The 12,295-nt window shown below is 44.2% G+C and overlaps 1 protein-coding gene across 1 annotated transcript in view; it reads left to right on the top strand.

The window, feature by feature from the left end:
* Nucleotides 1-7,198, top strand: part of CCSAP (centriole, cilia and spindle associated protein) — an 8,062-nt gene extending 864 nt beyond the window's left edge. Inside the window, exons 2-3 of the mRNA XM_015428308.1 lie at nt 2,867-3,153; nt 6,770-7,198. Of these exons, the coding sequence (XP_015283794.1) occupies nt 2,867-3,153; nt 6,770-6,943 (461 nt within the window). The 3' untranslated portion in view covers nt 6,944-7,198. The remainder of the gene's footprint in view (nt 1-2,866; nt 3,154-6,769) is intronic.
* The last annotated feature ends 5,097 nt before the right edge of the window (nt 7,199-12,295 follow it).

Genomic DNA, 12,295 nt, shown 5'->3' with positions numbered 1-12,295 from the left:
GCTAGGGAGCTGGAAGCCAAGCGCCCCTCCCCAACATTTTACGACCTTTGGGCGTAAAGGGACCTCCCATGTAGGGATTTGGGGAGCAGGCGGTGGAGGGGGAGGCGGCTCTCACACTGCAGCGATCCCCTCCTCCGTCGGAGGCAGGAGATGCTCTCTGCCGCTCACGAGGCCTCATCACGGCACGGCGACTGGGCGGCTGTTCGCTTCAAACCTTCCCTCCTTTTCTTCTGCCCCCCCTCCCTCTTAGCCTGACGCAAGGGCGTCTTTTTGGAAACCGGGCTGCTCCCGAGACACCGCTCAGCCTCTTGCCCGCAAGGAAACAGACGCCTTCCAGCCCCGCGCTTCGAAAACGGGGCCTAGCTGGATCCATGTTTTATGCTTAAAATAATCCTCTAAGTGCAGGATTGATTTCTTTCCAGTAACGAGACAAGGTCTCTGCAACGTTTGTGTTCGTTAACAAATTCTGTAGAAACGTTGGATTTGTCAGTATTGTATAGTACTACAGTCTCCAGGCCATGAAATGGGCTATAGTAATAGGCAGCCAGACCCCATGTAAAGGTCAATATACTTAATGAAATGAATAGAGCTAGGTGCGTCTAATCCTGCAAAGGACTGGACTGCCAAATGTGTCTCAGTCCATTCTAGAGTGTGTGTAGGGATTTGTGTGTAAAGTGTGTGTGTGTGTGTGTGTAAAGTGTTGTCAAGTGGCAGCCAACTTATGGCATCCCCAGCAAGGGGCTTTCAAAGCAAGTGAGAAGCAGAAGTGGTTTGCCCATTGCCTTCCCCTGCAGAGTTTTCCTTGGTGGTCTCTCTTCCGAGTACCCACACTGCTTAGCTACTGAGATCTGATGAGATCAGGCTGTACCAGGCTACCTTCCCTCCCATCCTAGAATTCAGCTGCCTTAAAAAGGAAGGTGCAAAGTAATGAGTTTTTAAGTTTCTGCCATGATGGCATATTTTGCTTTAGTTCTGTTGGCACAAGTGAAGCCAGCTTTAGATAATGGTCTTTGGGATTTCAGCCAAAGCACCTTGATCTCTCATCAGCTTTAGAACACCTACTAGGAGGTTGGTAGCCTCACCCGGAGCATGTCAGAAGCCCTGAAAGTGTGTCAGATCCTGGCATGATCACACATGCTGAGGGACACACCGGCCTGCTCAGTAGGCTCCCGAGTAGCCCCATTACAGCCAAAACAAACAGGTCTGAAAGACAGTTTGCCATAAGGCCTTTTTGTTTTCAGTAATATCTTGAAAGAATTTACACACATTCCTTTAAAAAGGTGAAAATTAGAAACATATTAAATGCATTTCAGCAAAGCTTCTGATTTTGCTGCATTTACTCCCAGGGATGCAAGATGCTGAAGGAGTTAATTGGCATAATTTTCTGTAGGGCAGAAAATCCAGAATCTGTTTCCTACAACACAAAGTAGTAAACCCTTCTATGCTCAGTGGGGAGCCGTAGCCAGTCCCACACATCTTATGGATCTTTGCTCTGCGTATGTACACTTGAAAATGTAATGTGTGGTGCTGTTATAACACTGGTGGAGCCTGGGTGCATGGCTCCCTCCCTCCCTCCCATGGGAGGGCTGGAATCTATTCTTAAAAGGGGAAGGTGAAATGCTCAGGGCATTGAGTGTGGTTCACTTCCCACAAACAGTGAACATGAGCAAGTAACGAAAACAAATGAAAGCAACATGCAGAGGGCACGGCCACTAGATATAACGATGAACGGTGGAATAACATGATAAAACACTACCAGACCAATGTTAATACTAATGCATCTTTGCTGAGAAAGGTTGCAGAAGCCTGACCCCAGTGATGGAGCCTAAAGTTATTAGTACACTGTGCTTCATTGTTAAAGTATTTGGAACTTAATGTTGACAGAAGTATGGCACTCGTTGAGATGGCCCTTGACCTTTGATGGATGTCAAACTGATATCTTGGTGGGAAAGACATTTCCTGTATAAAACTTCAGTTTGTGCAGCACTGATTTTTTTGCCTTCTCTGTTGCTTCTCATTAGATGACAGTTGCAGCAGTATCATGAGCCATTGCCTTGAAAACTGCTGTTTGTGCAGCATGTTCAGGATTTGCTGGCAGCTCCTTAACTGTACTAGTGAGTCTCGCATGGATCCACAGCTGTTTATGTAAGTTGTTGCTATGGTTTCATGCATCTTAAAAACTGCATAAGCTTTTTATTCTCTACCCTTCCCCCCAGTTCCCCCAGAAGGCAGTAGCAAAGACTATTGCATGCCAGCTGCAGGACTTGCAATGCCAGCCAAATTGGTGTGAAAAGGAGCTACAGTTCTTTTACAGGTCACACCTGCGGCCATTTTTTATCTGACTTCTTGTACTGAGAAAGCCCCTGGACCTTGTGCTACTCCTCCCCTGACCACCAATGCCCCTCCTTTACTGCTGTGTCCAAACCACATCTGTTCCCTTGGTAAAGAAACATTCCCTTTCCAGCACGCAGGGTTAACAGAAGATACACATGGAATCTGATGCATGCACTGGTCTGTAGTGGATCCTGTGCCAAGCAGGACTTAGTCTCAGCTGCAGTGTGGATAAATGAAGATAAGAACTAAGTAAATGAGCAGTGTTAACTGGCTGTTTCCTGACCTGGCTAGCTCATGGAAGCTAAGTGGGGTTGGGACTGGGCAGTATTTGGATGGGAAGCCACCAAGGAATACCAGGGTTGTGAAGCAGAGGCACCACCACCTCTGAATGTCTCTTGCCTTGAAGACTCCACCAGGGGTTGCTATAAGTCAGCTGTGACTTGACAGCAACCCCCCCCCCCAAACAAACAAAAAACCAACTGACTGTCCTGTTTCGTAGGCTAAAGCTAAATCTATTTCTGACTCTCTTCAGAGGAAGAAGAGCAAGAAAAAGCTGAAGAAAAGGCTGAAATTAAGGAACCTGAAAAGAAGTCTGCAGGGAAAGAAAGGAACAGTTCAACAAGTCATCAACCTGGCAGCTCTCCAAGTCGCAGTGCCTTGACCAGCCGAGGGGACAGACGACAAGCAAAAAGTCCTCAAAGGACAGAAAGACCAAAGGGAGCAAAACACCCATTTGCTTTGTATGGCTGGGGAGAAAAACAGACTGATACGGGCAGTCAGAAAACTCACAATGTCTGTGCATCCGCCTCAGCCAATGAAGTAAGCCAACTTTAGCTATGTGCTTATGATTGATTTCTTCTCTAAAATCTTCCCCCACCCCACCCCCCAAAAAAGTTCCTCATCACTATTCCAGGCTGTTTCTGGTCCCTGCATTTCCTGTCTTGGCCCGCATAATTTTTGCAGCCTAAAGCTAGAACTCCCCTTTTGTCCCTTTGTGCCATTATTATCTTGTTCAGCACAATAGCTGATTGAGAACTGATCCAGCCACTACTCTCCATCAGTGTTCCCTCTAGGCTGAGTTAGTGTGAGCTAGCTCACTGCTTATTAGCTTCCGGCTCACACATTTTTGTCTTAGCTCAGGAAGGATGGCTCCAGAGCAAATTAATTTATGCAGTAGCCAAATCGCTCGCTCACAACTTTAATGCCAGTAACTCACAAAGCAGAATTTTTGCTCACAAGACTCCACAGCTTAGAGGGAGCATTGCTCTCCATTGTCATGATTTTGCCTCTGACTTCCTCCCCCTCTGCCTGCGTGCCCAGGGCTGCTGGTGGAGATCGGAATCAGAGTCCTGCTCACTAACTGCCTGCCGCAGCACATGCCTCATGGTCATTCTGAATTCATGCCCCGCAGATCGCTGCCTTTTTTTTTTTTTGCCATTCTCCATAATGGGAACCATGTTAGAAAGGTGCCTAGTGTAGCAAGAATTCACTTATCCCATTGAGGGACTTGTGTATATAGGACCATAGTGGAATGCCTGGTTTACCTGGAACTCCATATGTTATGGAATGGAATATCATAGTTAGTTCTGCCCTTGAAATCGGAGTGATGTCAGTCTGTACATAACTACACTTTTATGTTGACCATAAGTGAAGACGTGTGCTTGGCACGCGAAAGCTTATACCTTGAATGAAATTGAGTTGGTCTTAAGGGTGCCACTGGACGCAAACTTTGTTCTGCCGCTTCAAGCCAACACGGCTACCCCATCTATTGAATAAGGGTACAGTTCTGAAGCTAAATCTAATCTAGTCTTTTTTTTACAGATTACATTGAATTGTGCTTGCTGACACGGATTTAATGCAAAGGTGTTTTTTCTCTCTGTTTCTGGCTGCCATTTCAGTGCTGCTGTGGAAGGAGCTCTCCTAGAAACATGGCCTATTCTTTATCTGAGGGAAAGATTAATCTTTATAAAAACAGCAGGCAGTTAGCACCAAGTGCCCTGAGACAGAATGAGCTCGAATTTAGCAATGGCCCAAAGGCTCTTGGGACTTGAGTGACCTTGGAAAGCTGTAAGTTCTAACTAAAACGCTGCCCCTTTGATATGTTGGATTTGACAAAGCTTGTTCTTATACTGCTGACAGAATTATGGGAGAAATCAACGGGGCCTCTGATTAAGCCAAAGTGAATTTAGGCAGGATTAGACCATTGAAACATTGACCTGGATTGCCCAGGCTAGCCTGACCTTGTCAGATCTCAGAAGCTAAGCAGGGTCAGTCCTTATTAGTATTTGGATGGGAGACCACCAAGTAATGCCAGGGTTGCTATGCAACGGCAGGCTCTGACAAATCACCTCTGAACATCTCTTGTCTTGAAAACCCTATGGGGTCATCACCAATGCTCCCTCTAAGGTGTGGAGTCTTGTGAGCAAAAATTCTGCTTTGTGAGCTACTGGCATTAAAGCTGTGAGCAAGCGATTTGGCTGCTGCATAAATTAGTTTGCTCTGGAGCCATCCTTCCTGAGCTAAGAAAAAATGTGTGAGCTGGAGGCTAAAAAAAAATGAGAGCTAGCTCACACTAACTCAGCTTAGAGGGAACACTGGTCATCACCATAAGTCGGCTGCAGCTTGATGGCGAAAAGGAGATGACCACTAAAATTGGTAATGCTAAGCTTGTCTGAATAGACAATTGGTGTGCAGGGCGAAAAGGGAACTAGGCGGTTGGCTGTTACTACAGAAGTCAAAGAAATGGCATCTATAATAAGGCTAGTTCAAGAGCTGGGCAATTACTCCTTCCCTGTGCTCTTTTATGATTATTAATAGATGAAGAAAGGTATACATATGCTTTTGACTTAGCTTTTTGAATGCTTCCAATTACCATGTGAAGTTAAGTAGAAACACTGAAAGTTTAAGATCTGCCTCCTCAGATTACCATCTGGGCTTCCTTTGGGCTGATTTTTTGCCCCCGTGTGTTCATTATCCATTGGCGGTGTATGAAAATTGCTTTGAAGCAGGCATATGATTGGCCAATGCACATCATATTTGACCACTCTTTCTGATCCTAGTTAACTTCAGTCTGATGATTCCTGCTGTATATATGGGTGTAGTTTCTAAATTCAAGGATATTGCAGCACACCCTCAGATTTTGGGTATTGTCCAAGTAAGCCCCTTTTGGGAAAGGATGGAGGGAGAATTGAGTAAAGGTGATGGTTCAAGTTGGTGATGGATTTGTCTCAGTTGATAGGGAAACAGCCTTGGTTGTATGAAAATATATATAAATGTGAGTGCATATACCTGTTGTTGGTTATGTAAGGACAGTCTGACTCTTCCATTCCAACAAAGAATATGTCCACCTGAATCTACTTGCAGAGTAATTTTTTTTAAAATATGGGATAAGCTTTGCTTACAGAAATGGCCTGTTTGCTAGTAACAGAGCAAATCCTGAGCACACTTGGCCTTGTTGTTGGCTTTATTACCCATAGCAGATGAAAGCTGTTGAATTTCTTTACAGTTGTTTAGAATCTTGACTACTAAACCAGTACCCTAAAGAACAATAGCAGCATCTGGTTTTAGCTGGATGAAGCTTTGGAGGCAACAGTTTTATGACCTTATAGAATGGAAATGCCAATGGTTATTGGTGACATATGTCTTGCAACTTTAAAGTGTCAACTTAACCTCTTACATTTCTTTTTTAACAGAGGTATATATCCTTGATATTAAATTTAATTAAAGGGCAGTACGATTGTACTGTTTGGCAAGGGCAATATATCAAACACTTCCATTCTACCTCACTAGTGATATAGGAGGACTTTGCAGTAAGACCTATGTTTCTCTTGAAAGTTCTGTAGTTTTCAGTGAGCATGAAAGTCTTCTATAGTCCCTCCCTGCATGTACCCCCTAAAAGAACGTCAGCGTTTTAAAATATGGCAACATATATTGACTGGTTGCAATTTTCTTAATTTCTGATCCAATTTCTGATCCAAACTGCAAAAGGAGGTAGGATATCCATTGCTTTACTGCTCCTGTTCCAAGTCCTTTTAATGTTCAGAATCATAATGCAAATAAAAGAGGTGTGGGAATCCAGCAGTGTTAACAGACATCAGAAGAAATTCTTGGGTGGGCATAGCTAAGGATAAGTTTAGGGGTAATTCTCCCCCAGTACAAAAATGAGGTGGGTGTGTACTTGGCACATATTGCTTACTTCCTGTTTATGGTAACAACTGCAGGGAATTTTATGGTAAAAGCTGGAGAGAATTATAGTAGAATGATTTGGTTGAACTCTTTGTATTATAAAACAGTCTCCTACTGGGGAATGAGAGTTTTCAAAGGGGGGGGGGCATAAGTCACCTCAAAGAGAATTCTACATGTGGATGAACCTAGCAAATAGTTTGTGAGTTGAATATTCTAGAAAACCAGCTAACACTTAAAATATTTCTGGCAGATTCATGAATCGGCATTAAGAGCCAAGAACAGAAGGCAAGTAGAAAAAAGGAAGTTGTCTCAGAGGCGGATTCACTCAGCAGAAGTAGAAAGAACCTGGAGAACAAAATCCTCCGGCCCGGACAATCCCTGGATGACTGAATACATGAGGTGTTACTCGGCTCGAGCGCGGTGATTCACAGCTCGATTGGACGTCTGTTTTTAATTCAGAAAACGCTTTCCAATGCTTTCAGGATACCGGTGCAAAGCCCCAAACTACTTATGCAAGGCTTTTACAAAAGGATTTTCTAGCAGTTTGTTTTGTTGTTTGTATTTTGGTTTTTCTCTCTCTCTGCAGTAAGCAGAACTGCAGTAAACAGAACCAGATTCCTACTCATGGGAGCTGTACTTGCCCACGTAGCTTCCGGACAACTTCTTTTAAAAGAATGTCTTGCAGGAGATGTTTCCATTGACTTCCAGCTGACTTCTGATCTCTCTAGATTTTTACACTGAACATAGGTTTTTTAAAGAGCCAAAAACTCCCTAGAAGAATTCCTTGACTAATACGCTGTCCCCTTGTATTGATATAGCCTTCAACCCTGATCCAGAGAAAAAGTGATCATGAACTTAAGAGAGTTAAATTGTAACTAATATAAACTTTCTGTATTGGGTTGCTGCTACACTGTACAAAGAAGGTTGCTGTAAAAATTCCTTGAGGGGTGTTAATGCCGTTGCATTGTCATGTGATGTGGTTCACCCTGGAACAGGGGACATCTGCCTCGTGATCTGCTAAGCCAAACGGAGGCCTCCAGCACTGTAGGGCGGGTTTCCAATGGCCTCCGTCAGACGAAGGTGGCATCCACTTGGTTTGGAGGATCAGATTGTGCAGGCCAGTATGAATAGCCAAGGTTTCCTTATAGCTAGCTGTTGGGGACTGTGAGTTTGAAATACTACAGGTGTTTTGAGAATGTTGAAACTTTTCACAAGTCTTGATAGTGACTTCACGTTTACATTTCAGTTTTTGAGTTTTGTGACCATTTGGACTTGATAGTGACTTGATAGTGACTTCACGTTGAGAATTTTGAAACTTTTCACAAGTCTTGATAGTGACTTCACGTTTACATTCCAGTTTTTGAGTTTTGTGACCATTTGGACTTGTCAGTGTCAGTGAAATAGATTATAATGTGCTGTGACTGTATTTTAAGCTGCGTTTCGTTGCTGTCATAAACCCACCGTACCAAATGACCGATATAGACAATCATTAGCCCGTAGTGATGGTCTGTTCAGTGATTGATGGTAATATGGACTTGTTGCCACTGAACTGGAATGTGACACATTTTAAATGCTTTGTCTGGCTGGACCAAAATGTATTTTCTAAACACTTTTGTTATATAGTTTTCTGGAGGTTGACATTGTTAGCAGTTTCTAAAATTCTGAATTGGACTTTGCTACTAGTCTGATCTAGCTGGTGTGTATTCCACGTGGTACATATAGGACTTGAGTAGACAGGGCAAATTTGCTGTACTTCTCCAAAGCATATAACATGTCTCTGTTCTTCCTAAAAACAGGTCTGTATAGATCAGAGGAAGAAGCCATTGGTGATTATAGAATGTGACAAATCTTGGTTAATGCTTAGTGTTTGTATGTTTGCTGACCTTTTTAAAGTGTCAGACTACCAGGGCTGGTTCACCCACTAGGCAAACTAGGCATTCGCCTAGAGCGCCGGGCCCTGGATGGGGTGCCGAATTGTGCCTCCCCCCCACACCAAAAGCCCACATGCCATTGCTGCTCCCAGTTGCGTGGCATGGGGCACGCGAAAGGGGAGCGCAAGGCCGCCTCGCCTTCCCCCTCCGCCTGGGTTTGACTTTTGTAAATCCCAACATGGGGTGTTTTGTTTTGGGTGCCCAGAAATCTCACCGCTGCCTCCTTGCTCGCCTAAGATGTCTGGCCTCGGCGGCAGCAACAACAACTCCCAATCTGGCTCCTGCGCCTCCGTCTCTGCGCCACCTTTGCATTTGCAACGCACCAACTTTGAGCTCCTAATTCTCGAGCTCGGAAGCTCTCGCTGCTGCTGCTGCTGCTCCAATGGAGGCGAGATTGCTCGCTGCCCTCTCCCCCCCTGAAAGGCTCCCAGCAGCTGCCGGGCTCTCACCAAACAAACAGCTCCGCTTTGGCTTGCAACAGTCTCCCCCCCCCCGGCTGCTCTCTTAAAGGGGCTGGCGCCGCTTCAAAAGCGCCCTCGGAGTCACCCATGATGTCCGCTTGGCTCGGGTTCGCTCCTTGAGGGAGCTTTGTCCAAAAAATTAAAATGCAGGCGAATGGAACCTCCACCCCAGATCCTCTTGGCAATCAGATGCATCACGGCTGCAATCCTAAGAGGGCACTTTCCTGGGAGTGAGTCCCGTGGCATGACGGGGGACTTCCTTCCGAGTAAACCTGCAGTGGATCAGGGACCAATGGGAGGGGAGGCAGCCGAGGGGGGGGGCAGCTGGTCTAGGGGGAACGCACGGGCTTGGCCCGGGACTCCCCTCCCCACCTCTCCAAAGGAGGAGAGAAGTTGGACTTCCTTCTCTCCAGGCCCCGCTTGGAGGTTGGCAACCCTGTAATTGGGTGCACAGGGGTGGTGGTGCCTAGGGTGCCAAAAAATCTCAGGCCGGCCCTGCAGACTCCAAACTGGTGATCTGCTTGAAATAAAAATATTACTTGGAATAAAATTTTTACTGACACAGAACATTCTTGGAAGAGATTCTGCTATTGTGGCCATAAATAGCAGAATCTCTTCCAATATGGCCACAATAGCAGAATCTCTTCCAAGAATGTTGTGTGTCAGTAAAATGACATTTGAGAGGGTAACTTTTCTGTGTAATTGGTATTGATCTCCAAACACACCTCAGTAATTTTGTGAAATTTGAGCTGAGTTGTTAACTCTTCTTCTCAAGGATATATCAGGTACTCTGCCTAATGTGGACCACTTGCCCTTTCTCTGGCTGTGGTGGAAAGCTTTTGGCCTTTACTGATTTTAGCTTTTGCTCCATCTTCAGGTGTCCTTACTGCAGCTTTTCCAAGGAATGGTGGTATCTTGGCCCTTCATCTTTCTAGTTCCGTATCTCCAGTTTCACTACGGAATTAAAGCACTGATTTTGCCTGAGGATTTGTAACAATTTGTTGCATTGACAAGGAACTCAGAGGGGTATATGAATTTTTTTTTTCTTGTCCTAAAGGTCTTTTCTTTTCTAAATGAAAGGTAGCATTAGAAACTGGTTAAGTGATGTTATTTTTAAGTTCCCATCAGATTTCACTCCCCAAAGCACAATGATCACAAGTTTCCCAATAGAGTTGTAGCACTTTCCACCTGATGAATATTTGCTGTATTTTAGGATCCTTTGAAAATAAGTAGGGTACATGTAACTTGTACCAACATTTTGTGTATAGTTTTCTGAGAGAACATACAGGGTGGTTTTGCACATACAGCCATAGGTTTCTGGTTTTTTTTAACCTAGACAATGTGGTTTTGGCTGAGCATCTTTATGGGGATTTAGGTTTTTTTTAACCTTGACAATTTGTGTTTTTGGCTGAGCATCTTTATGGGGATTTATGAGTGCCATTCTAAGCACACTTAAGAGGAGCTCACTGAAGTCATTGTGACTTACTTATGGATAAACATGCTTAGGGCAGTCATGTTAGCAGGGAATGGGAAAAAGCCATCCTGACTAATCAGTAGATGAGCATATTTGGAGACCTGGGGGCTAATGAGATCGTGGTGATGATCTGAAGTTTGGAATTGTTTAGCGTATGAGTACATTTTGTTCTTAATACAACTGTAAAATGGAGACATTGTCAGTGGCATTTTTTAACTGAGATCTCTCCTTTTTTAAAAGATTAGTGAAGTTTCCCATACAATTTATGGCTCCTGTCTTCATTAACTCTGAAAGATGGATCAGTACATCTTTCAGTTGCCAAATGCATGGAGCCGTCCAGCTCACAATACCATTTTCTTATCTGCTCTTCCAGTTTGATAAACTGTCACATGGGTCTATGGTGGGAGGGCAAACTGAAACACCATTGTGAAACATAGAAGTATGGCCGGGTGTTTTTGTACTCTTACGTCTTATACCATGATGAAGTCATGAACATCGAAGGGTCAGATTTCTCTTTTTACATGGCCATACTTATGAACAATAGTGGGTTAGATCCAGCATGTGGACCATGCAGGGATTCCTGGTTTTCATAGCTTTCCTTTCTCCCCAAGAAGTCTTTTTATTTCTGGGGACACAAGACCCATGTGGAATAATAGCCATATGAGTGGGAGGCTGTGGTGGAGAGGGGTGAGGGCAAAATTGCTTTGTCCTGTCTGTCTGTGAATCTCCACTCACGGAGGAGGAAGAAAGGAACACAGCCTATGTTCTATGGAGGTTCCACAACCCCACAACCCTAGCAATAAAATGTGCAGGGGAAGGGGAAAGCCAGAATGATGAGTGATTGTTGGCACCTTCTGCTGATGGATCATGGGATCCATCTCCATTGCAGTGACTAAGTGTTCATGGCTACAAGTGACATTTTATTGCAGTTGGTGTTTATTAAGCTCCTTGTTCAAGCACTCTCTCAACTTGGGACATCCTTTTCCTTAGGGGACCAAGCAGCTGCAAGTTGGAAGGAGGTTTGATGTGGAGCACAAATTTAACACTGGTATCAGAAGAAGGCATCTCCATCTCTTTGAAAATGGCCCATGAAGAAGTCCAGAAGCTCCCACATGACATAGTCACCCCTTGCTGTTTCCATTATGGGCATGGAATTTTTCCCCAGCTGCAGTATCTGTTCTCTACTGCTTGGAGGGAAGTGTCTCTGGCTCAGCCCACTGTAGAATCCTCACCCTCCCTGAGAACTCGTGTTCTTCTTTGAGATATTTTATTTATTTATTCAATTTTATCCCACCCTCCCTGCCACAGGCAGGCTCAGGGTGGCTTACATTAAGGATTAAAAATATAAAACACAAACATACCAAGTCATAGCTCATAATAAATAAAATAAAATAAAAATAAAGTGCTAGTAGCAATAACAACCCGGTGGCCATGATAGATGTTCCCACAAAATGGCAGCTATCATGTGCCCCTGGGGAGCAGGGACCATCCCATAGTTTGAGAACCACTTCCTTTAAGCAATAGGTACTTCAACCTGTTCAGAGCCATTTCTGCATTTTTATTCCAGACTTCACTGGCACTGAAAAATAGCTTCTTGGTGCTTCTATGCGTAGATAGGGAAAGTACTGTTTTTGAGCCAGGATACAACTAGGAGCATATAATATCTACTAGCTGTATGTTAGAATTAATGTTTACATTTCCCACAAAAACATGTTGGGTTGTGACCCTGAGGTGAGCTGTGCAGGTAAGACTGTATGAGAAATACCTGAATATCTTTTTGTCTTTAACCTAGAGAAACCAAATTACAGATTAGGACCCAGGGCAGCAAAGTTATACAGAAAGTTGAACTTTCTTCCTGCTTACAATCCTAACACAGAAAAAGAGGGCAAGAGGTAGTGGTGAAAGGAAGC

This window comes from Gekko japonicus, unplaced genomic scaffold, assembly GCF_001447785.1.
Source record: "Gekko japonicus isolate JY-2015 unplaced genomic scaffold, Gekko_japonicus_V1.1 scaffold3230, whole genome shotgun sequence".
NCBI lineage: Eukaryota > Metazoa > Chordata > Lepidosauria > Squamata > Gekkonidae > Gekko > Gekko japonicus.
The sequence above is the reverse complement of the archived record's forward strand: the minus strand, read 5'-3'. Positions and strand labels throughout refer to the sequence as shown.